The sequence below is a fragment of the Hemiscyllium ocellatum genome, chromosome 29 (assembly GCF_020745735.1).
Source record: "Hemiscyllium ocellatum isolate sHemOce1 chromosome 29, sHemOce1.pat.X.cur, whole genome shotgun sequence".
Lineage (NCBI taxonomy): Eukaryota > Metazoa > Chordata > Chondrichthyes > Orectolobiformes > Hemiscylliidae > Hemiscyllium > Hemiscyllium ocellatum.
In genome coordinates, this window is record NC_083429.1 from 24,588,367 (window position 1) to 24,611,677 (window position 23,311).

Below are 23,311 nucleotides of genomic sequence, written 5' to 3' on the forward strand. Positions count from 1 at the left end.
TGTGATGTCTGACAGAGTGGTAAAAGTAGATTAATTAATTTCTTTAAAATGGAAATTAGAAAATGTTTCTGAAAAGAACAGGCTGTGTGACTGTAAGAAGAGAGTGGATAGTTTATTCAAAATAGCTGCCGATGTATATTGGACCGAATAATCATCTTCGGTGCTGTAATGTTCTTAAATATTGAAGGGCTTATGCCCGAAACATCAATGTTCTTGCTCCTTGGATGCTGCCTGATCTGATGTGCTTTTCTAGCACAACACTTTTCAGGTTTGGATTTGAGGCCCACTCCAGGATTTGATGACCATGGTGTTAATGTGTTTTTAATGTGGCCAGACAGGTTGATCAAGATGATCAATCTTGTAAAACCTTCCGACATATCTGTGCTGACTTGTAAGATTGGTAGAGCCTCCTGGCTTGTGGGTTGATGTGGGTGGTGCCCCTCAAGCAACTTAGCAAACTTTCCAGTCGAATCTAAATGTAGAATCAGATATAAGCACATGCTTGGTCTGTCTTTTGTGTCACGAGGTATGGGAAGTGTCTATATCAATGGAAACATCTGTTCTATGTCTACTATAGTGTATTGTTCTATAATCTTAAAGACTGTTGTCAGTTATCCATTTTACACTATTTCTTTAACATTGAAAGTTACTGCAAGACATGTTAAGTGAGCGCAGGTGCTATATTTGCTCGGGGAGATAGAGAGAGATGACTGAAGATTATCAAAGCAATAGTTCTTTAATGAAATATAGATATGAATAAATTACGCCATTCAGCCCCTCAAATCCATTCTACCATTTGAAAACAACCTGGCTGACCTGAATGTGACTTCACTTCTACTGTCCTGCCTATTTGTATACTCCATAATTCTCTTATCAGTCAAGAATCTATTGAAATCAGCCTTAAAAATGCTCAATGATCCTGTTTTCAACACTTAGTTAGGCAGAGAATTCCACAGATTCATGACCCTCTGAGATATTAAATCCAGTGAAAAGGATAAGGAGTGTTTTTGGAAGTCAGGATGTGGCAGCTTAAAGATCTGCTACCTGAGGTAGGACAGAGCGGTGGCACAGTGGTTAGCACTGCTGCCTCACAGTGCTAGAGACCAGGGTTCAATTCCCGACTCAGGTGACTGACTGTGTGGAGTTTGCACATTCTCCCCGTGTCTGCGGGGGTTTCCTCTGGGTGCTCCGGTTTCCTCCCACAGTCACAAAGATGTGCAGGTCAGGTGAATTGCCATGCTAAATTGCCCGTAGTGTTAGGTAAAGGGGTAAATGTAGGGGAATGGGTGGGCTTGTTGGGCCGAAGGGCCTGTTTCCACACTGTAAGTAATCTAACCTAGAGGGAGAGGACACTTACAATCTCCATGGAGACTCAGAACTTTTAAAGAGAAATTTAAGCTTCCAGTTAGTAGCTGAAAGTATGACCAATAAAATTTCTTGTTTTAAGAATCTAATGAATCTAAAGACTAAAAGTAGTATTGACTAAACACTATCTTTCTGGCAACATATCTGTTAAACCACAAAACAGAACAATCTCCTTTTTCTGTATAGCGCAGGCAAACAGACACTTGATAGATATATTTTACATTGTCCTTTCTGTACACATTATATGTTCCTGGAAGTGATTCAAGATGATTCTTAGCTCTGGAGGATGTTTTAAAATTTGTTTTTTCATGAGATGTGGGCAAAGCCAGCATTTGTTGTCCAATCTAATTGTCATTGGCCTGAGTGTCTTGCCATACATTACAGAGGGTAATTCATCATGCTGTGAAGGATCTGGATTCACACATTGACCTGGTTGGGTAGGGATGGCAGATTTCATTCCCTAAGATTCCCATTACTTTTTTATATATAAATTTACTCTTTTACAAAATCAAATGAAAAGTTATAAAAATACCAAAATACAGAAGTGTAGAAATAATATCACATTATTATATTACAGTAATGTTAACATTAAACTACCTACTACTCTTCAAGATACAATCATCTCATATTAACTTAACCTAACTTAAAATAAACTCAAATTAAATGAAATAGTATTAAATTACAATCCAATAAAACTAAATTACATTACACTACTCTACTCCACTCGCCATACCTCCACTGAAGCTCCCATCCACACATTTTCTAGGCCTCCTCCCACCAGGGTCCCCGGACCACCATATATGGCCCTCATGACTATATAAAGGCCCTAATCTGTACTGCCAATAGGTCCATGTCTAAGTAATTTAGAAAGGGCAGCCATGTCACATAAAATTGTTCTATTTCCATGGTGCACCATACTTGTCAGGTATTTCTCTGGGGGACATGCTCCATCACAAGTCTGCGCCACCCTGCAAGACCTGGAGGTTTTTCTAATATCTAATTCATTAGCATAGTCTTCCTCGCACCGTGTAATAATGTTACATAACCTCTTCTCGTGCTCACCCAAAGAGGACAGATTCGGTAGTCCCAAAAGAAGGGATACCGGATCCTCCCAAACTTCAATTCCCAGGATCTTCTCCAGCTCATTCACTACGGCATCCCAGTACCCGCGAATCTTGTAGCAGGACCAAAAACAATGTGTAAGGGTCCCTGTTCTGATTTTACATTTAGGACATTTCAGGGAAGATCCTTTCTTAAACTTTGCTAACCTCTCCGATGCCATTGAGGCCCTGTGGAGGATCTTCAATTGCACAGCCTGTGCTTTATTGCATATTGAAATTTTCTTCAGAGTCCCATTACTTAACCAGATGGGTTTTGAATCACAATCAACAATGGTTTCAAGGTCAGCATTACTAAGACTATGTTTTAATTCCAGATTTATTAATTGAATTTGAATTACACCAGCTGCCATAGTGGGATTCGAACCTACGCTCCCCAGATCATTAGCCTGGGGATTTCTCGGTTATTATTTCCAGTCACATTATCAATGAAACGCTGCTTCCCACTTTATTTAATTTCATTTCTCAACCTAGGAAAGAATAATCTCAGAACTGTCTTTCACGGTGAAGATTTTTCCCTCTACTTTTGCTTTCTTTAGCATAAGCTGAGCAAACCTTCCATCATTATTTTAATTCCTCATGAATTTGGTCTTTTCAACCTGGGAACAATGCACCCACCTGTGTTCCTGCATGGTGAACCCATAGAGACGTTTGAACTTTAGCTGTTCCCCTTCTCCTGGTTCCGGACCCTGTTGATGAGTTTTTAGGGACATCTTAGACCCTTTCTTTCTTAAAACCTGTCTCCATGGCAATCTGAATCGCAAACATCTTGTGTCCAGGTGGAAACGGTGATTTGCTTTCCCTGAGAAACCAATTCTCTGTTCTCTGGGAAGTAAGTGGTGAGTTTAAACAATTTACAACAAAACATTCTTAAAGTTTCCCTATCTTGGAGACTTCCAGTCTATGCACTGTCAGAATTCTTTCCAAGTATAAACACCTTGTAATTTCTTCCTGTGAAACAATCTGGGCCTCTATTAATCTCTAACATCAATTCATTCAAACTTTCTCTCAGGTCATATGTCTCCCTAATTTGATCTTACACTAAAGACACAGTCCCAAGATACAACAATCTATATCAACCTCATAATTCTACAAACCTCCATCCCTTCACCATCAGCCGTCAGTAGTAGCAGTGTGTACTATCTATAAGATGCACTGCAGAAATTCACTCAAGATCTTTAGGCAGCACCTTCCCAACCGAGGACTACTCCTGTCTGGAACGACAAGGGCAGCAGGTACTTGGGAACACCACCACCTGCAAGTTCCTCTCCAAGCCACTCACCACCCTGACTTGGAAATATACCACTATTCCTTCACAGTCATTGGATCAAAACCCTGGAATTCCCTTCCACACCGGCATTGTGGGTTAACCCGCAGCAAGTGGACTGCAGCAAATCAAGAAGGCAGCTCACCACCCCCTTCTCAAGGGCAAATAGGGGTGGGATATCAATGCTGGCCAGCAAGTGACGCCCAAGTCCCACAAATGAATAAAGGAAATTACAACAGCACATTTAAAGCAATTGGATTCTATCTTACACCATCTCTAACTTTCTGATGACATTACCCAGTGTGTAGTAACTACTACTGAGACAGACTAGCTTTCTGCTTCCATTTGTCACAAATGCAGTCTCACACAGTTTGGAAGCTACGCTATAAAAGTCTGTATTATGAAACCATTGCACAATTAATTCACATTAAATTTATTATGAATTGGATGTGCCTATTGGTCTTTATTCAAATTGTTCTCATGGTTTCCTGTCATTGCCAGTGGACTGTCAGTGCACTATATTCCTGTCCCATTTGAATTGAGTTGTATGTTTCTTGACTATCACTCAATATAATCTCCCATTGCCAATATTTGTAGAGCTAATAAACAAAGGGGTTCAAGGAAAATGAAAAGATACTTTTTAAATGCTGCTCCCATTTCTCTGCTGGGGCTATCGCAATCCTATTGTGGAGATTAATCCTTAATTCTTAGAGACTTTCGGACAGTTTTTCTGACTGTGACTCAATTTTGAGGTTTAAAAACTGTTGCGACCCCAAGGTGAGATGTGGGATGGGGAGGAAGCGATATAGCAAGTGGAGGTGAATGAACCAGTGCTGTCTTGGAGCTCGCTGGTCCAAAGTTTCAACTCATGACCCCAATTGGGGCCTGACCCCCCACTTGGGCAGTCTTGCTTCTTGGACAATCCTGGAGTGTCGGCAAACCATACCCTGACCATACAGGACAGGTAGGAGGATTTCTTTGATCCAACCCAGCCATCTGACAGGACTATGTTTGTATTGTGTATGAGGTTATTCGAATGATTTGGAGCAGTTTTTTGGGTAACGGTGTCCGCATTTTGAACCTGGATGAAGAGTCTGACCAGTCCAAATTCTGTTCAGGCAATCGCTTTGCTGAAAATAGAGAAACAGCACTGGAATGCGTTAACCTGAGCGAGCAAGAGAGAGACAGAGAGAGAAAAATCCTGCAGGTGAGAGAGAATATGCAAAGGTAAAGGGGGGAACATGAAGAAGGGAAGTTGTTGACTGGTATCAGCCGGTCATTTGGTTAATATGTCAAAAAAATCAGTGGGCTTTCCATTGCAACGTAGAAATCTTTAATAAGGGCAGTTATCGATATTTCGGGCATGAGCAGTCCCCACCTTTTCCTCCGTTACATCGATGACTGTATCGACGCTGCCTCGTGTTCCCATGAGGAGGTTGAACAGTTCATCCACTTTACTAACACCTTCCACCCCGATATAAAACAAAAGAAGGGCTCATGTCTGAAATGTCAATTCTCCTGCTCCTTGGATGCTGTCTGACCAGGTGCGCTTTTCCAGCAACACATTTTCAGCTCTGATCTCCAGCATCTGCAGTCGTCACTTTCCCCTAAGGGCAGTTAGCTCCAGTGTATAAGGTACTGGTCTCCTAAACTCGGGATTGTGGGTTCAAGTCCCATTTGGGGTGCTGGTTTAAGGATGGCATGATGGCTCAGTGGTTAGCACTGCTACCTCACAGCACCAGGATCTTGGGTGACTGTCAGTGTGGTGTTTGCATGTTCTCCCTCTTTCTGTGAAGGTTTTCTTTGGTTTCTTTCCACAGTCAAAAATAGTCAGGTTAGGTGGATTGACTCTGTAAGTGTAGGATTATGGGAAGATCTGAATGGGATGCTCTTTGATGGGTTAATGTGGATTTGATGGGCCAAATGGCCTCTTTCTGTGTTGCAGAGATTCTACAAAATAACAGAGATTCTTAATACTCTGCAGCACTTGCCTCTGAATCATAAGGTTCTTACTTGAAGAACCACTCCAAAGCTTGTATTCCAAAATCAAGGCTTAGGTGCACTGTGAAGTACAATCTCTCAGATGAGGGTTTGACCTGATGGACCATTGGCATGTTGCAGTGGAAATAAAAGAAGATGGGTTAAAATCTGAATTCAGTGGAGAAATCTGAATTCAAACAAAATCTGGAATAAAAAAAAGACTAAAGGTGACACTGTCAATTGTCATGAAAACTCATCTGATTCACTAATGTCCCTTGGGGGAAGGAAATCTGCAGTTCTTCCCTGGTCTGACCAACATGTGACTCCAGACCCACAACAATGTGGTTGACTCTTTACTGCCCTCTGGGCAATTAGTGATAAATTCTGCTGATGCCCACGTCCCATGAACAAATTTTAAAGAATGAACAACAGATTCCCTACCATTTTCTCAATGCATATGTCCGATGTAAGATCAAGAATTATCACCAAGTGACTAAATACTTGCATCTGATGGTGAGTATTTACTTAGCATTGCCTCTTCTAGCAGCACTACAGAGTCTTACCTCTATTCACTAGGACAGACTGGACTTTGGGGTATGCAGATAATAACTACAATGCTGTTTATCTCAGTATATCGATGTAAATATGTATAAAGCGATTAAAAATGAATCTATGAGAAAGGACTTTTCCACCCTGCTCTGTTTCACAGTCCTCTAGTTTGGTAGCTGCGTACTGTGGTTGCAGTATAGACACCAGTTTCCGGAAGAGTCCGTGCAGCTGGAGAGTGACAGGTGAATTGAAACTCTGCCAGAATTGGTCACAGTTCCTTGAGTCTGCAGAGCTTTTATCTGCATTCACATTAAAGGCTGTGTCACGGTGAGTGAAGGGAGATTTACAAACTATTATCATGAAGCTCTAACCAACCCTGAACTTCCATGAATACTAAACCTGCCTGCCATTGCAAACGGGATCAAATTGAAGTAAGCCGACGTAAGCAGCAGAGGATGTATTGATGGGGGTGAGATGAAGGAAAGGTGAGGAGGTTCATGTGGAATGTAAACACTGGCTTAGACCAGTGTTTGGGACACATGGTGCGATTCTGTGCTGTAAATTTTATCAGGTTTCTGCACTGACTCAGGAGATGCCAGAAGCTCAATGTACATTTATTCTTATGAATAACAACAAACAGAAAAACAGCCTGTGATTTATTCAGCTTGTCTCATACAATTATGTAACTTCATACAATGTACATTTCACACCACATTTAAAATCGTGTGATCTCCCATGACTTGCAGCAGGAACTGATTTGGGAGGGAAGCACCTGGATTTCACTCTGATTCCCCCCACCTCCCCCCCCCCACCACCACCACCACCACCACCACCACTTCGCAGACATTTCCCAAAGATAGAAAAAAAAGGTGTGCACTTTAGATAGTTTGGCTCTCCCCCAGGATCTGTAGTTTAGTTGTTTGGGGTTGGGGAGGAGGTGGTGGGGGTTGCTGGGGAGTCTGGGTGGGATGCTGTTCAGTGGATCAATGTGGTTTTGATGGGTTGAATTCCATAATGGCCTGCTTCCATAATGTAGAGATTCCATGTTTCTATGAATGTATCACTCAAGTCCTATTGTTATTTATCTACCCTTTCCAATGAATTTTACTCAATTAGAAAAATAACTTTACAAGATGTGGAGGGCTGGCGTGGAGCCTCTTGTTGTCTCGTGCAATTCAGAATTGTTAATCCTGTTTGGTTGAGGTAATGCCTGTTGGCTGACCACAGAATATCTTGGGTCTAGGTTTATGTGGAGCCTAAACATAGCCTGGGACTGAGTGACCTGTTCTGTGCTGTACATTCAATGGGTAGGATCTGGTCACTGTTGAGTGAATGCAGGTGGTCCAGTTACCCAACTACAATTACACCAGCAGCACAAATCTGCCCAGCCTTCTCATTTAATGAAAGGAAATCAAAGCACAAGACACCATTTGATTAAAATTCACAAAACTACAATACAAGCTGTCAGGAAATCTGATCGGCAGCAGCTTGAAGCAGTTAATAAATCTTTTGATCAGCTTTAGTTTTTACATGGGTCCACTGTTTGTTCTCCATATGTTAAGCCCTTGATTAATCACATCAAAAGTTTCTTTCTTTCCTGCCGGATTTGATTCTAATCTTTTTCATGTTTTATTGTTTAGGATCTCCCTATAAAGCAAACCCTTGTCCTTTACATAAGTGTCCAGGTAGTGCTCGTAAATCTCTGTCAAATGACTGATTTGGTCCCATAATCCTTTGTACTTGGCACCCTCAGTGGAATGTTCTAGAATTAACTTGACTGTCCCTAGGCCAGCTGTATAATTTAAATCTGTGGGGCCAGGCTGGTTTTTCCCCTGTATTCATATTGCTTAAAAAAAGGGATTTTTTTGGTGGCGGAGGGAACAGCTTGATTAATCCTGATTTCTTCAACCATTGTTTCATTCAGTCAAGTGGATGGATTACCGTCCACATAAACACTTGCATTGATGTTTTGATAACAGACTGTTTTTACTTTTTGAAGTTCTGGACTTTTCCTATCCAAAAAAACTCAGAAAAAGAGAGACTCTGGAATGTATTTTCTACAAATGTCCTTACTCTGATCAAGGGAGTTAGGGAGTGGGTGAGGGCTATTTATGTTTAGCTAAAGAAATGCAGATGCTATGCACATCACATGAGTTCACAGAATCATAGAACCCCTATGGTGTGGAATTAGGACATTCCACCCAGACTCACCCTGCTACCTTATAACCCTTCATTTTCCCATGGCTAATCCACTTAGCCTGTACACTATGGGGCAATTTAGCATGACCAATCCACCAAACCTGCACATAGAGTCATAGAGATATACAGCATAGAAACAGACCCTTACTGTGAGTGGAAACCCATGTAGACACAGGTAGAATATGCAAACTTCACTCAGACAGTCACCCAAGTTTGGAATTGAACCTGGGTCCTCGGTGCTGTGAGTCAGCAGTGCTAACCACTGAGCCACCATATTGTGAGTTACATTTCTTAACAACGGAAGGTAGAAAATTGGGAAAATATAACTAAGATAGCTTTTTTAAGAATGCCTTGCACAGTGGGAGAAGTACTAATTTTGTTCTCCTTGTATAATGGAAATGTAGTTCTGAGATTTGGATTTACTGTGTTGTTCCTACATCCCAGGAACTTTGGAGGCTGAGGGATGCCTTAGAAGAGGTTTATAAAATCATGAGGGGCATGGATAGGATAAATAGACAAGGTCTTTTCCCTGGGGTGGGGGAGTCCAGAACTAGAGGGCATAGGTTTCGGGTGAGAGGGGAAAGATATAAAAGAGACTTATGGGGCAACTTTTCACGCAGAGGGTGATGCGTGTGTGGAATGGGCTGCCAGAGGAAGTGGTGGAGGCTGGTACAATTACAATATTTAAAAGGCATTTGAATAGGAAGGGTTTGAAGGGATAGGGGCCAGGTGCTGGCAGGTGGGACGAGATTGGGTTGGGATATCTGGTCAGCATGGAAGAGTTGGACTGAAGTGTCTATTTCCGTGCTGTATATCTCTATGACTCCATGTCATACTCCTCTGTTCAATGACATGATTAAGGAGGGGGCTTTCAGCAGGACACAGGAAATTGGTCTTGTATATATGACTATAAGGGCCACAACATCTGTCTTGAATCTAGCCAAGCTGAAGAAAATGCACTTTTCGTTGTTTGCAGAGCTAGCTCAGCAGTTCTGATAGTCGGTGCTAATCTTTAATACAGTTTCCACTTTCACAGTTAGCATCAGAAGACTGACTGCAATTGTTTTGAGAATTATTTGCCATTCGGGACTAATAATCACATAAAGAAGATGTTACAAATCCCTTGAGAGGATTGCTTGCTTGCCTAGTCTTTCAGCTAGCACAAGGGGTGAAATCATTCTGAAACATACTTCTGAGTTCTGGGTTCCTTTCAAAGTAGAAACCCAGCATCAAGCTGAAGAAAGTTTAAAATAAGTTACTGAGTAATCAATGTCACTAGAATTGCAGCTTGTCCGCTATTGGTGGAGCAGACTGGATAGGCTGAATGGCTCTGGTGAAGAGTTATTTCGACTTGAAATGTTAGCTTGCTGTCTCTCTATGGATGTTGCCTGACTTGCTGTGATCTCCAGCATTTCTTGTTTTGAGTACAGATTCCTGCATCTGCAATAGTTTGCTCCTAGGCTGAACGGCCTACTTTCTGCTTCTATGCCTTATGATCTCACGGACTCTCCCTGGACATGTACGACTGTCCTGAAAGCTTAGATACAGGCTGGCCACATTTGAAGCTCACGGACTGCAAACATACACAGGAGTACTTCAAGATTGCAACTGGCTCAGAGATTCAGTAATGTGCTTCATTGATAAACTTCGTACTTATAGCCTGACCAGCTCACCTTACCTAATGGCCCATTGGCCTGAAGGATTGTCAGGAACAAAATGGAAAGCATTCTGACAGAGTTTTCTTTCCAAATCTCATTAACCAGGCTGTTCACATAACTAGCACTATCATGGTGTGTTGTGAAGCAGTGTGTTTTGGAATTATTGTGCCAATCCCAGGAGGTATGTTCAGGTCTAATATCCCACTTCTTGCCCTATTGATACAGAAGGTAAACTGAATGATCACGTGGGTAAATCTCCATTGGTTGTTGTGGGTAGAGTGGTAATGGGACCAGAACCCCAACAAGAACTCATTTCTGTACCTTCATGCAACTCTTTAAACTAATCATTCAGCCATTATTCTTGCAGCTCCCAATCTCTCTGCAAAAACTAAAGTTGAAAAGTCCAAGAGCAACATTGAAGCTAAACCAATGCATTTGACTTGGAATATTGTGTGCAATTCTGGTCTCCCTCCTACCAGAAGGATTGTAGAATCCCTACAGTGTGGAAACAGGCCATTTGGACCAACAAATCCACACCGACCCTCTGAAGATTATCCCACCCAGACCCATTCTCCTACCCTATTACTCAACGTTTCCCATGACTAATGCACCTAACTTACACATCCCTGAACACCATGGCCGCTTCATCTAACCTGGACATCTTTGCTCTGTATGAGGAAACCAGATCACCCAGAGTAAACCCACACAGGCATGGGGAGAATGTACAAATTCAACACAGACAGTCACCTGGAACCTGGATTCCTGGTGCTGTGAGGCAGCAGTGCTAACCACTGAGCCACCATGCCATCCCATATGTCGAGAAACTTGAAAAGGTTCCAAAAAGATTTATGAGGAATTTGTCAGGATTGGAGGATTTGAGCCATAGGGAGAGGCTGAATAGGTTGGGGCTGTTTTCCCTGGAACATCAGAGACTGAGGGGTGACCTTACAGAAGTTTATAAAATCATGAAGGGCATGGGTAGGATAAATAGACAAGATCTTTTGCCTGAGGTAGAGGACTCCAAAACTAGAGGGTGTAGGTTTAGGGTGAGAGATTAAATGAGATTCCCTACAGTGCAGAAACAGGCCCATCGGCCCAATCAGTCCACCCCAATCCTCCGAAGAGTAATCCACCCAGACCCATCTCCCTCATGCACCTAGCACTAAGGGCAATTTAGCATGACCAATTCACCTAACCTGTACATCTTTGGGCTGTGGGAGGAAACCAGAGCACCCGGAGGAAACCCATGCAGATACGGGGAGAATGTGCAAACTCCACACAGACAGTCGCCTGAGGCTGGAATCAAACCTGGGACCCTGGTGCTGTGAGGCAGCAGTGCTAACCACTGAACCAGAGGGAAGGATTTAAAAAGGACATAACGGACAACTTTTTCACACAGAGGTTGGCACGTGCTTGGAATGAGCTGCCAGATGAAGTGGTGGAGGCTGGTGCAATTGCACCATTTAAAAAGGATCTGGATGGGTATATGAATAGGAAGGGATTAGACGGATATGGGTCAAGTGCTGGCAAATGGGACTAGATGAGGTTAGGATAACTGGTCAGCATGGTGAGTTGGCCCGAAGAGTCTGTTTCATGCTGTACGTCTCTATGGCTATAACTCTGTAACTGCAGTTGTGGCCAAGTGAATCCATCAGACATAAGGGTCACGTTGTAAAATCTCACAGTTGGTTCCACATTAAAGTTTGACACCCATGCAAGGAATCGAGGGTTGATTGTGTCTGTCAATGATTGGCACAAGTTACGCCATTACAAAAGGAAGAGTGTAATCATTTCTCTGCAGGCTTTGCCAGGTTGTTTTCTTCCTTTTGGATGCTGTGGGGGTTGGGTTGGTCGAGGGGAAATTCAGCCAATATACTTTAATATTTACTTAATCAGTTATACTTGATCTTATACTAATGAAAAATATTTTTCCTGTTGGTTAATATTTATAAAAAAAACCTTCCTTTGGAGTCGATCCAAGTATAGTGAAAATGTCTCATTGTGTTGCTTTTGGTTTCCTTAGTTTCAATGGATACAATCAAAAAAGATACCGATGACTAACTTTTACAGAGATACTACTGATTAACACAAATGTACAAATAGTCACCAGCTTTTAGCACCACAAGGGTTCTTTTCTTATTGCTGCTGTATAAACTGAAAAGTTGGAAATGCTTTAAGTCCAGCAACAATAACAAAATGGCAGGAATTTGGAGTTTAGATCTTCTGTCTTCCAGACAGTGGGAATTCTGTTGCTGGTGTTCAGGTGAAAGAGAGAAAGACACAAAGCTGATAATCCCTGGTGGTCCTGGAAAGCTATGAATCCACTGAACCCACCTCCAAAGTTTGTATTTCAAATCATGAATTTAACATTTTAATGTCTGATATTGAAACAGCCTTTAATAATTTAAGAAAGCTATATTTACAAAGATCAGTAGAGTCCATAGAGAGATGCAAAGACTTGTGTTACTGATATTTATAGATGCTTGTTCCAAGCCCCTAATTTAACTGCTTTACAAGTGTTCTTAATACTGAGAATTTACTGCCCAAACAGTATTGTCTTTTCACCCTCCACAGAACACTCGGTTCTTGCATTTTCTTTTCCCTGAGGTGCAAGGTGACAGAGTGTTACTGCCAACTGTGCTCATTAAGAAAAATAATTTACACTTAATTTGTGTTGCAATTAAATAGCATCCGGTATGCATGAGCAGGCCTTCAAATGAACAATATGTTAGTGATTGCAGCTTTGAAGAAGCTACAAGGCCCTCATTAACATTACAGCTTCCCAGAGGTCTTGTTAGTCATTTACTGTGTCAGTCAGATTGTCCAAAAGAATTGTGGGACTGAGAGAGACCCTGTCTGTTAACTGAGGCGGCAAATCATACCGTGGTGACATTTGAGAGCACACGGCAGAAAGCCTGGAAGGTATAATCATCAGTGAGGATTTTAATTAAAAACAGGAGCTGGGTTGTCCCTCTGAGAGGGTGGGAAGTCATAGTAATGGTTTTAACAGCACAGGCCTCATCCAAGAAAGTGGTGGACTGCGAATCCTGGGTTTCATTTCTATCAAGCTGCCTTTGAAGATTTTCACCTACATCAAAAAGGAAGTTTATCACAAAACTTCCATTGATCTTAAACTATCGAAGGACTGCACAGATCTGGGTTCCTTTGATTCTGTAAAGGTGCAATAGGGTAGACATAGAAAGATATTTTCACTTCTGATGCAAGGGCAATAATATAAGGGAATCACTGTTAAATCCAATCAGAAAAACTTTCCCCCCAAAAGTATGTGGTGCTTGCCACCACAGAGTTGTTGATGTAAATAGTGTCGATTAGTTAAGGGGAGGCTTGCTGAGTATATGAGGAGGGAAGGAACAGAAGGTTTTGCCAGTAGGGTGCAATGAAGTAAATAGAGTGGGAGGTGTTTCATGTGGAGTTTAAATATCAACTGAATGAACAGCTTCTGCCCTTTAAATGCTATGTAATATTGCACCAGGGAACCATTCAAATCATTTTAAAACAATTACACATGGTGGAAAATTTCAGTGAATCCACAGGGATAATGAACATAGATAGTTTAAGCAGATACACAGGAATCCTTGCAGTTTTTTAATATTGTATTTTTGCATTATCATATAATGATGATTCTTCCTGAACAAGTGCATCTTTAGGAACATTGCTCGTTGTCATATTTATTCACTAGATGTGGGCATCCCTGGCGAGGCCAGCATTTTTTGCTTATCCCTAATTGCCCTGAATATGGTGATGGTATTCAAAGGCTGTCATACTAAATGAGTGCAGTCCTGGTCCTCTGGCGAGGGAATCTCAAATTTTGACCCAGTTATAGTGAAGGAATGCCGATTCGATTCCAAGGTACGGCTTGGAGAGGAACCTGCAAGTGATGGCACTCCCATGTATCTGCTGCTCTCAGACTTTCAGCTGGTCGGGGTCACGGGTTTGGAAGGTGCTGTTAGAGGAGCCTTGGTGAGTTACCGTCACTCATTGAGGTGAATTGGATTTTGTGGATACAGTGAATAGGGAGCTAAAACAGCAGAACACACTCTTGTTAGTGTTCAAATCAGTACAGACAAGTCTGCCCCTCTGGTTTCTTGTTGTTTAACAAGTGGCCTCTATTTATCTGTCATACTACCTATGTACTCACTGCTCTGCCTCTTCCTGTCCGCTGACTTTACTTGCTTCCAGAAACACCTCACAACCGGTGAACCACATTGATAGTTTCAAAATATAGTGATGCAAACTTATGAAAGGTATAAGTTATAAGGTACATTTGAACACTTTTAAAATTTTAGGTGCAATCACAGCCTATTTTAGGCCAAGTCTGAGTTTGTACTCCACTGATGTGTGGGTGACACATTCATCAGTTTGTTGGTGGATGTATGCAAATGAAGTTAATATGATGCACTAATGTAATATCCTCAAATTCCCATACTATCTTGTTTATTCCTATCATTGCACTTTCAAATATAAGCTGGGTTTTCAGATTTGTTAACTGCCATACTGTGTACACCATTAGATTTAAACAGTCCAATATAGAGGTGATTAATTTGTAACGCTATTACTCAGTGTTTTAATTGATTGTTTGGTTTTAAAGTGTCTTTGTGGTGATTAATGTACTGTTGACTTTTTCTACAACAATTCAAATTACCTGAGGTTGCTCCAGGAGCATTCTTCTATGTTTACCAACTTGGAAAAGGAGAATGCCAGGCACTCTACACCCTCGGGCACTTTCACACTAGGATATACCAGCTGGAATTTATCTGTGTTCATCAGGAAAGCAATGCATGTGGAGACTGTTATTCATAAGAGATGCCATGTTGAACAGCTACCTGCTGAAGGAGCAGCGCTCCAAAAGCTGGTGCTTCCTAATAAACCTGTTGGACTATAATCTGGTGTTGATTTTTACTATGTTGAACATGCTTCAACCAGACAAAACAATCACTCTCTATTGGAAGATATGAAAAGGGTTTTATGCTCTTTATTCCTTCCAGAGATAGCTGGGGTGCTAACATCAGTGATTACTTCCTCTCTGCGGACTTGTGGTAATTCGATCTAAAGAAACCCCTCATTTGCCTCACTTCCTGAGAGTAGGGTATCCTGCCCTGTGATGAAGCAGTTGCTGTGAGGCCTGCTCCATTCTGTAAAGGCATTGTTTTAGACAAGCAGTTATGCTGCACTGCAATAGGAATAGAGTAGATGCCTACCTCTTTAAGGTGCCACTATTCTTATGGTGTCTGATAACATGAATTCCCCTTCATCTCGCTCTCCCAAACTGTGTAAGCCTCCAATGAGGTGTCCTTCACATATGGAACTTGGCAATATTGTTGTTGCCTTATTTGACAGGGTGTAGCGGCTCAGAAGTTCAAGCTTCTACCTGATCAGAGCCCTTGTATAGTTCGCCTCCTGCTGGCCACGTGAAAGGTGGACAAGTTTGTTCAGAACATGGATGGGAAAGTGGGCACTTCACTGATTAAACCAGTGCAGCTGCTTGGTACGTGAAAGGCAGGAAGGTGGTAACATTAAATGAATGAACAGGCCATGGGGCAGGAAGACCATTGCAAAATCTCACTCCCACCGATTTAACTAGTATGGAGGCAGCAGAGTCGATTAAATGGCTGTCCCATCTCATTGATCATGGAGAAGGACATTAAACTCCTTACTTTTACTTATGAAACATATCTGACTATTTTGGAGACGAATCTACTTTATAACTTACAAATCACTTAGGCCCCCATGGACAATATAATGGCATTGATTGCTTGAAGGAGTACTGCTGGGGACTGACTACAATGGGAAAGAAGTATGCTCCTCATTGTAGTGACTGCTATCTAGTCCCAGACTGCAGTTATTTACATGTTGTTCCCAAACTCCATATCTGTTATTGAGTATGAACACTGGAAGTTAGAGAAGAAAGTGAGGACTGCAGATGCTGGAGATCAGAGCTGAAAATGTGTTGCTGGAAAAGCGCAGCAGGTCAGGCAGCATCCAAGGAGCAGGAGAATCGACATTTCGGGCATGAGCCCGGAGAAGGGCTGAAGAAGGGCTCATGCCTGAAACGTCGATTCTCCTGCTCCTTGGATGCTGCCTGACCTGCTGCGCTTTTCCAGCAACACATTTTCAGTACTGGAAGTTAGATCACATTACAGAGCTATTTATTGTTTGTAAAGTTAAATTGGGGTCTATTGTCCAGTGTGTTGCAGTGTGATGAGAAAATGAGCTGTTTGCTGTGTGTTACAGGCTGATGGAGAGCTATTCTCCGTTTGGGAAGCTATTGCTGTTGTAAAAGATTCCCCTCACTGCCCAAGCCTTAAACATGACCATCATTTATTAGTCATGATTTGGAGATGCCAGTATTGGACTGGGGTGTACAAAGTTAAAAATCACACAACACCAGGTTATACTCCACTATCACCTGATGAAGGAGCGACACTCCGAAAACTAGTGTGCTTCCAATTAAACCTGTTGGACGATAACCTGGTGTTGTGTGATTTTTAACGTCGTTTATTAGGATTGAGAATCCCTCTGCTGGCTCACAGCCCTCATTGCACCCTGATGCTGAAATGAAAGTGGGTTAATTTTGGGCCAGAGAGTGATAACAATCCCTAATAAAAGTAGCCTCTTTACAAGTCCAAATTTAACACGCAGTTTTATTCCTAATTGCTGATTGTCATAATTTGGTGTGGCCTGGAAATGCTGAATCAGAAATCTGTAGCGAGTACATGCAATACTTAACAGCATTTTCATAGAATGGTACGTGTGGAATCTTCACATCCATTTCCAATGAAGGCACGGTCTTCAGAGCAGCCCTGTGCAGGATGATCCAGGGCTCAAAGGATAAGGTTTTACAGCTTCTCTGTGTCAGTGGAGGTTCTGTTTGAAGTTGGGGGGTGGGGGGGGTTGTGGGGGAGGTGCACATGGTAGGGAGGTTCAGAGGTGGAGGGTCCTCCTGTACCTACAATGGGCAAAAATAGCAGGCCGTCCTGCTCCTAACTTCACTAGCAGCTAGAGCTGCTCTCGCTGTTATCACCAACACACTCCTGACCCAGACCAAAGATGCCTAGAATTGAGCAATCTCTTTATTCGGTTCAGGCCTGTAAGACAGAGTCGCACCTCAGTTACTCTGCCTTTTAAAGTGATGTCCTGAGGAACTTTCTGGAATAATTGTTGCTAGAGTATTGGGACTGAATGTTTCTGGATGATTTTGGGATTCCTGTGTGGGAATCAAATGAAAGGTCCAATGAGTGTTGTGCTGGGAGTAGACCCCTGGACATGATTTTTCTGCGATTGGCCATTCAATGACAGGGGACATATTGGCTATTCAACTCAAGATTGTGGTCAGGGTACTAAAGCCACCATGTGATCCTCAAAGTGAAGAGACATCAGCAATTCCACCATCCAAGGAGTGTCTTGTCTTTGAAATAGTTCAGTCAGGTCTTTGGCATCCACCTAAGAGGACAGTTGAAGAATGTTGGTGGAGTCTTTGGAGGATTTTCCTTTTCATGTCAGGTGGCCTTTAAGGATGTAACCCTGAATCACCAACATAGTCAGGAGGAACTCGGCTCAGTAACAGAAGGACAGGTGCTCTGGAATGGCACCAGTCTCTCAATACAACCTCAGAGTGTCATCCTAGATTTCAAACCCAAATTCTACAGGGATGTCTGGCACACAAGTGTCTCATCCTGTAGTAAGTCTGAGGACAGCTATCACCCAAACACTATCCACAGAGACCTGATTATAACGAGGAAAGCATCCAGGATACAGGGCAAGAGTGGGGACTGACAGTTTATTTAGTTCAGAGTGAGGCCTGGGCTGCTTTAGGCTCTTTGGCCTTATTTGCATGACTGGACATTGGCTTCAAACTGACATTGCCTGCAATTGCATTACTGGTGGAGAGCACAAGTTTGAGATGGAGAGTGACCCTTCGAAAGGGGAAACTTGAGGTGAGGCGGGATGGGAGATGGGCAAAGGGAGAGTAGAGAGCCTGTGGTGGAATGGGGTGGGGGTGGGTTGGCTAACATCATGTCTCTGAGGTATGTTGTGCTGCTCAAGGACCGAAAAATAAAATCTGTCTTTTCATTTTATGGCCGTGACAGAATGAACCATTCTAATGATTTGTATGGTTCTGATAGCCTGTAAGTAGAAGGGCTATGGTATCTAAGCATAAATGTTAGCACAGGGCCATCTTCAATAGGCTTTCCCTCAGAAGAGTTTCACCAGGTATGCCTAGGGATTAAGCACGTGTATGCTCATGATCTTATTTCATTTCAGCCTTGCGGGATGACTTTAGACTGCAGCCAAGCGATGTAGTGGTGGCCTTGGGTGAACAGGCAGAAATACAGTGCTTGCCACCTCGAGGCTACCCAGAGCCCACCGTCACATGGAAGAAGAATGGGGCACCTCTGAATGTAAAAGACGACCGTTACAGAGTGAGTCCATCAATTGTTTCATCACCTGGCCAGCCTGTTGCCTGGTGTGAATGGATAAGGCATTGTGATGTGTAAGGTTCAGAAACTTAACCACTGAGGAAACCAATTGGGGAGATTTTGTTTCAATTAATGTGGAATGCACCACACTCTGTATAAGTGGCATCCTCACTTATCTAAACCAGGATAATCTGCAGAGTACAGACCAGACTTAGCCAGCCAGTGCTTGCAATTTCCAGAACAAAATGTCTCCTGTTCAACGTGATTCCATGACTGGGCAGCAGTTGCTGCACAATCTTGTATGTGCTCATAGCTACACCAATAATTAACCGAGGATATCCATCCATTCGAGTTTTGAACACAGATCATTAATGCATGCTGACATGACATACGTAAATACTGAGAGACAAAAGGAATATCTTTAGTCTGGAGTCTCATTTACATGACCTGGGAGCTTGGGAGCCTATAGTTCCTTGGGATTTCCTGCGTGGATAACGTTGAGGATCAGCCATGTTCATAATGAAAAGATCAGCTCAAATGGGCTGAATGATCTACTGCTTTTTTGTGTCTTTCTTGGGTCCTTGTGAAAACACTCACTCTTCTCCACAATGGGTAAAACTTTGACATTGACTTCTTTTTAAAAATGGGTTGATGCTGTGGGAAATATTTATCACATTGAACACAGGGCATGGATAGACAACTGGTCTAATAAAAAAACATGAGATTGTGACTCAAATCCTGGGAATCCCAGGAAATGCAACTAAACCTGCTGGACAAGTTGATTGATCCACTATTTTGTAACTGTAATACAGTAAATCTCAGTTTTCTTTCAATGAATCTTGTGCTCTACCTGTTTAGCAAGGGAATGTCATGAGGAAAGCTTTTGTCCACTTGGACTTTATCTCAGCTTCAGGTTTTGGCCTTTACTGCAGATCACTGTTGGGAAGCTCATCATTTCCCAGACTCACTGGAGTGACTCGGGAGTGTACATCTGCATAGCGATGAATAAAGTGGGACGGCGGGAGAGCAGGGCTGCACGTATGTCCATATTAGGTACGAGCAAACTTACAATTATTACTCGTGTGCAAAATATTGAGAATGTAATTGGCAATGACAAGGATCTATGTTTTTAGAAGGATATATGATGACAAGCATACAAGATTACTCCATTGAACATGAGATGAATGGCTAGTTATTCTGTTTTTGGCAATATTGCCCTGGTAATATTCAGGAGAATTTCCTGCTCAACTTTCAGTAATGTAATGTGATCCATATGAACAATTAGACATTGCCTCAATCTAATGTTGTACCTTTACCAACCAGCACTGCCTCATAACTGCTTTTTGTGTGCTTTACTCTCAGCCAGTGGGTCAAACTCTTTTTAAATGTATATGAATGTCGATAAAATTCCAAGGCAGCTTCTAACTCATCCAATGCCTTGATCTATCACAGACTTGCTGTAGCTCAGATTGTGAAGTAAAATTTGAATTATCTCCTAGTTTTCAGTCTGAGTTTGAGAAGTGGGTGAAGGTGCAAAGTCCGGCAGCAGGTTATGACTCACTTCCTTTTGCTGGCAATCCCGTAACTCTGTTTCTACTACACTCCAGAAAAGCCGACCTTTGTCCAGAGGCCGAGTGGTGTGACAGTAACAGCTGGGGATACCGTGACATTTCCCTGTGAGGTCCGTGGTGATCCAATGCCACGTGTACACTGGCTGAAGGAAAATGGTGACCTTCCCACAGGGAGGTGAGTAAAGACTGGTTTTAAGGGGCAATGTGCCCAGGTCACCAACAAGCCATGGCTCCTATTGCAGGAACAAAACCTTATCTTCTGCCTGGGCAGCCTACAGCCCAGAGGACTCAACATTGAGTTCTCCAATTTCAAATAACCTCCCTTCTCTTTCCCCTCCCTGCCACCAATTGGACTCATTCCTCCCATTGACCAACCAGGTCGTACCCTCCAATTGTCTTCACCTATCCTCACTTCACCACCCTGATCCCATTTCCCCCTTTATCTGCAACTCCCCCTACATCCACCCCCAGTCCTGAAGAAGGGTTACACCCGAAATGTCGACCTTTCCACCTCCTGATGCTGCCTAGCTGTGTTCTTCCAGCCTCCTGCCAGGTCACCAGCTGGGACATACTCCCTGAACTAAAGCATTTGTTTGATTGTTACTCCAGAACAATTTGGAAAAGAAACAAAAGAAGCAAGTTGTATTTGAATCATCCATATCCTCAGCACTCTCACATACTTTATTGCCAATAGAGTACATTTGAAGTTTAGTCACAGTGGTAATATAGGAAACAAAGCAGGCAGAATTTTCAAGGGATAAAAATTATTCAGGATACCAGGGAGAACCCTGTAAGAGTCACAGAGACATATAGCATGAAAACAGACCCTTTGGTCCAACCAGTCCATGCCAAATACAATCCCAAACTTAACTAATCCCACCTACCTGCTCCTAGCTCTCTTTTGTCAAACAATTTTTGGAATATATTCTGATGAGACCAAGGTTATAAAAGTTTTCAGCAAAGAAACAGGTCCTTCAGCCCAACCTATCCATGCTGCCCAGTTTGATGGTTTGCTGTCTTATCTGACAGTGCAGCTCATCATCAATAGCCAAGCTAAAATTAAAACTGTTGCTCTTAATTTTGGACTTGCTAGTATATTCATCCATCCTTCATTTATCTTCTAACATCTGTTTGATTTCACATGAACAGTGAGGTGCTTTAAAGTACCTTGGTCCCATTCACATTTGACCCGAGAGTGAGTTGGTTCTTGAAGCTGAGTATGGAAGGCAATTAATATTCTTCTTTGCGCTCTAACTTTAGTTTTCATTCAACAGGTATGAGGTGAACTCTGACAACACAATAACGATACACTACACTACTCTCAATGATGCAGGCCGCTACACCTGCCTCGCAGAAAATCTGGTGGGTGCAGCCTCTGTGTCCGTCTCCCTCTTTGTGCAAGGTGGGTTTTACATTTGAAATGCTTGACTTATAAGGAGGTTGGGTAAAAGCCTGAGAGGGAAGTATTCTGAAACCACATCCGGCCAAAGATGCTAGTAGAAAAGTGACATGAAGCTTTAAAGTTTAACATCCTAAAATGAATTGAATAATGAGATAAGAGTGATTGTCACATATATTGCTCATAAGGGAGTAGGGAGAGGGTTTGAAAGATCCTCAGCTGCCATGTTAGTTTTGTAGAGCTGTTCTTTTGATAGAACATAGAACATTACAGCGCAATACAGGCCCTTTGGCCTCGATGTTGCGTTGCCCTTCGGCCTCGATGTTGCATCGCCCAATCATACTAATCTGAAGCCCATCCCACCTACACTATTCCATGTACATCCATATGCCTGTCAAAAAATGTGTAAACGACAATTATTCAGATCTTTACAATACTGAAGCCATGAGATTCAGTCCATATGAATAGGCTGATCGATTTAAATAGTTTTGGGAAGACCAAGGGAATGTATGAGTTATGTCAGCAGAGTACTAGATATAGGATTTCATGTTTCACAAAATGTAACTAGGCAACAGAATGAGTTGCTGGTTCATACTGTGAATTCAGAATCTCCATAAATCTTAAAAAGGGAGCTGGATAGGTTTCTAACTGTGGTTGGCATAACAATACACAGAGGTTTGCTACAGTATTCCTTTAATTCACTCTTGAAATGAGGACACTGACCAGGCCAGCATTAATTGTCTATCACAAATTGCCCAGAGGGTAGTTAAGAGGCAACCACATTGCTGTGGGTCTGGAGTTACATGTAGGCCAGACCAAGGTAAGGATGGCAGTTTCCTTCCCGAAAGTGAGTGAACCAGATGTCAATTCTGACAATTGACAATGGATTCATGGTCATCATTAGACTCTTGATTCCAGATTTTTAAAAATTCGATTCAATTCCACCATCTGCCATTGCGATATTAGAATCTGGGTCCTCAGGACATTATGTGGGCTTCTGGATTAACAGCCCAGCAACTATACCACTAGGGCATCACCTCCCCCTATTGGGGGAATGTTAATTCCAGTAACTGTGGTCTTCTTGAACTTGTGTGCTTGCTTTCAGGGATTGAAGAGGATTTTTTTGAATTCTCCTTCCCTTGAATTAATTTTTCCTTTACCTTTTGTCCCTCAGAAAGACCCATGGTTGGTTTTTTTGAGGAGTCATGGTGCACAGAGTTGACATGAAATGGATTTGATGGATCAATTAGTCCTTTCTTACCCTCTATCTGTCTGTTTAAAATGGACCATTCCTTGTTCAATAAAGGAACGTTAAAGCAGTCAATATTGAAAATACCCATCAACATTAGAAAGGAAAGATGTTTACTATGCCTGCATTGCCCTGATTGGTTCATGATTTGGATTTTTGTTATGTTTTAGATGCTGTTGATTCTGGCCAGAGAGACAAGGAGAAAGACACTCATCGGGAGTTGTTGGATGTTAGGATTTACCTTGACAACGTTACTGTTCTTCCATCATCTGCACATGTCTATCTCCACTGGAAGGTAGGGATCTGGTTTCTAAGCCTAACTTTCAACAAGTTACTTTTTTACTCTGCCCTTGTTTGCCCCTAGGCTGATTCCACACCTAATGCACTTTAAGTCTATAGTGAAGGGACAAAGATATGGTAGACAAATTTGGTAATGACACCAGGATAAATAGAAAGTAATTTGTGAAAAGAGCACAAGGAAACAACAAAATGATACAGTTGGGTTAAGAGAATGGACA

At 42.2% G+C, this 23,311-nt stretch overlaps 1 protein-coding gene across 2 annotated transcripts in view; it reads left to right on the forward strand.

The window, feature by feature from the left end:
• The window catches only part of robo4 (roundabout, axon guidance receptor, homolog 4 (Drosophila)), a 125,942-nt gene that overhangs the window by 24,202 nt on the left and 78,429 nt on the right, over nt 1-23,311 (forward strand). For both annotated transcript variants that reach the window (XM_060846937.1, XM_060846938.1), the window contains exons 3-7: nt 18,420-18,577; nt 19,507-19,627; nt 20,182-20,320; nt 21,420-21,547; nt 22,964-23,088. In XM_060846937.1, coding sequence (XP_060702920.1) covers nt 18,420-18,577; nt 19,507-19,627; nt 20,182-20,320; nt 21,420-21,547; nt 22,964-23,088 — 671 coding nt within the window. The remainder of the gene's footprint in view (nt 1-18,419; nt 18,578-19,506; nt 19,628-20,181; nt 20,321-21,419; nt 21,548-22,963; nt 23,089-23,311) is intronic.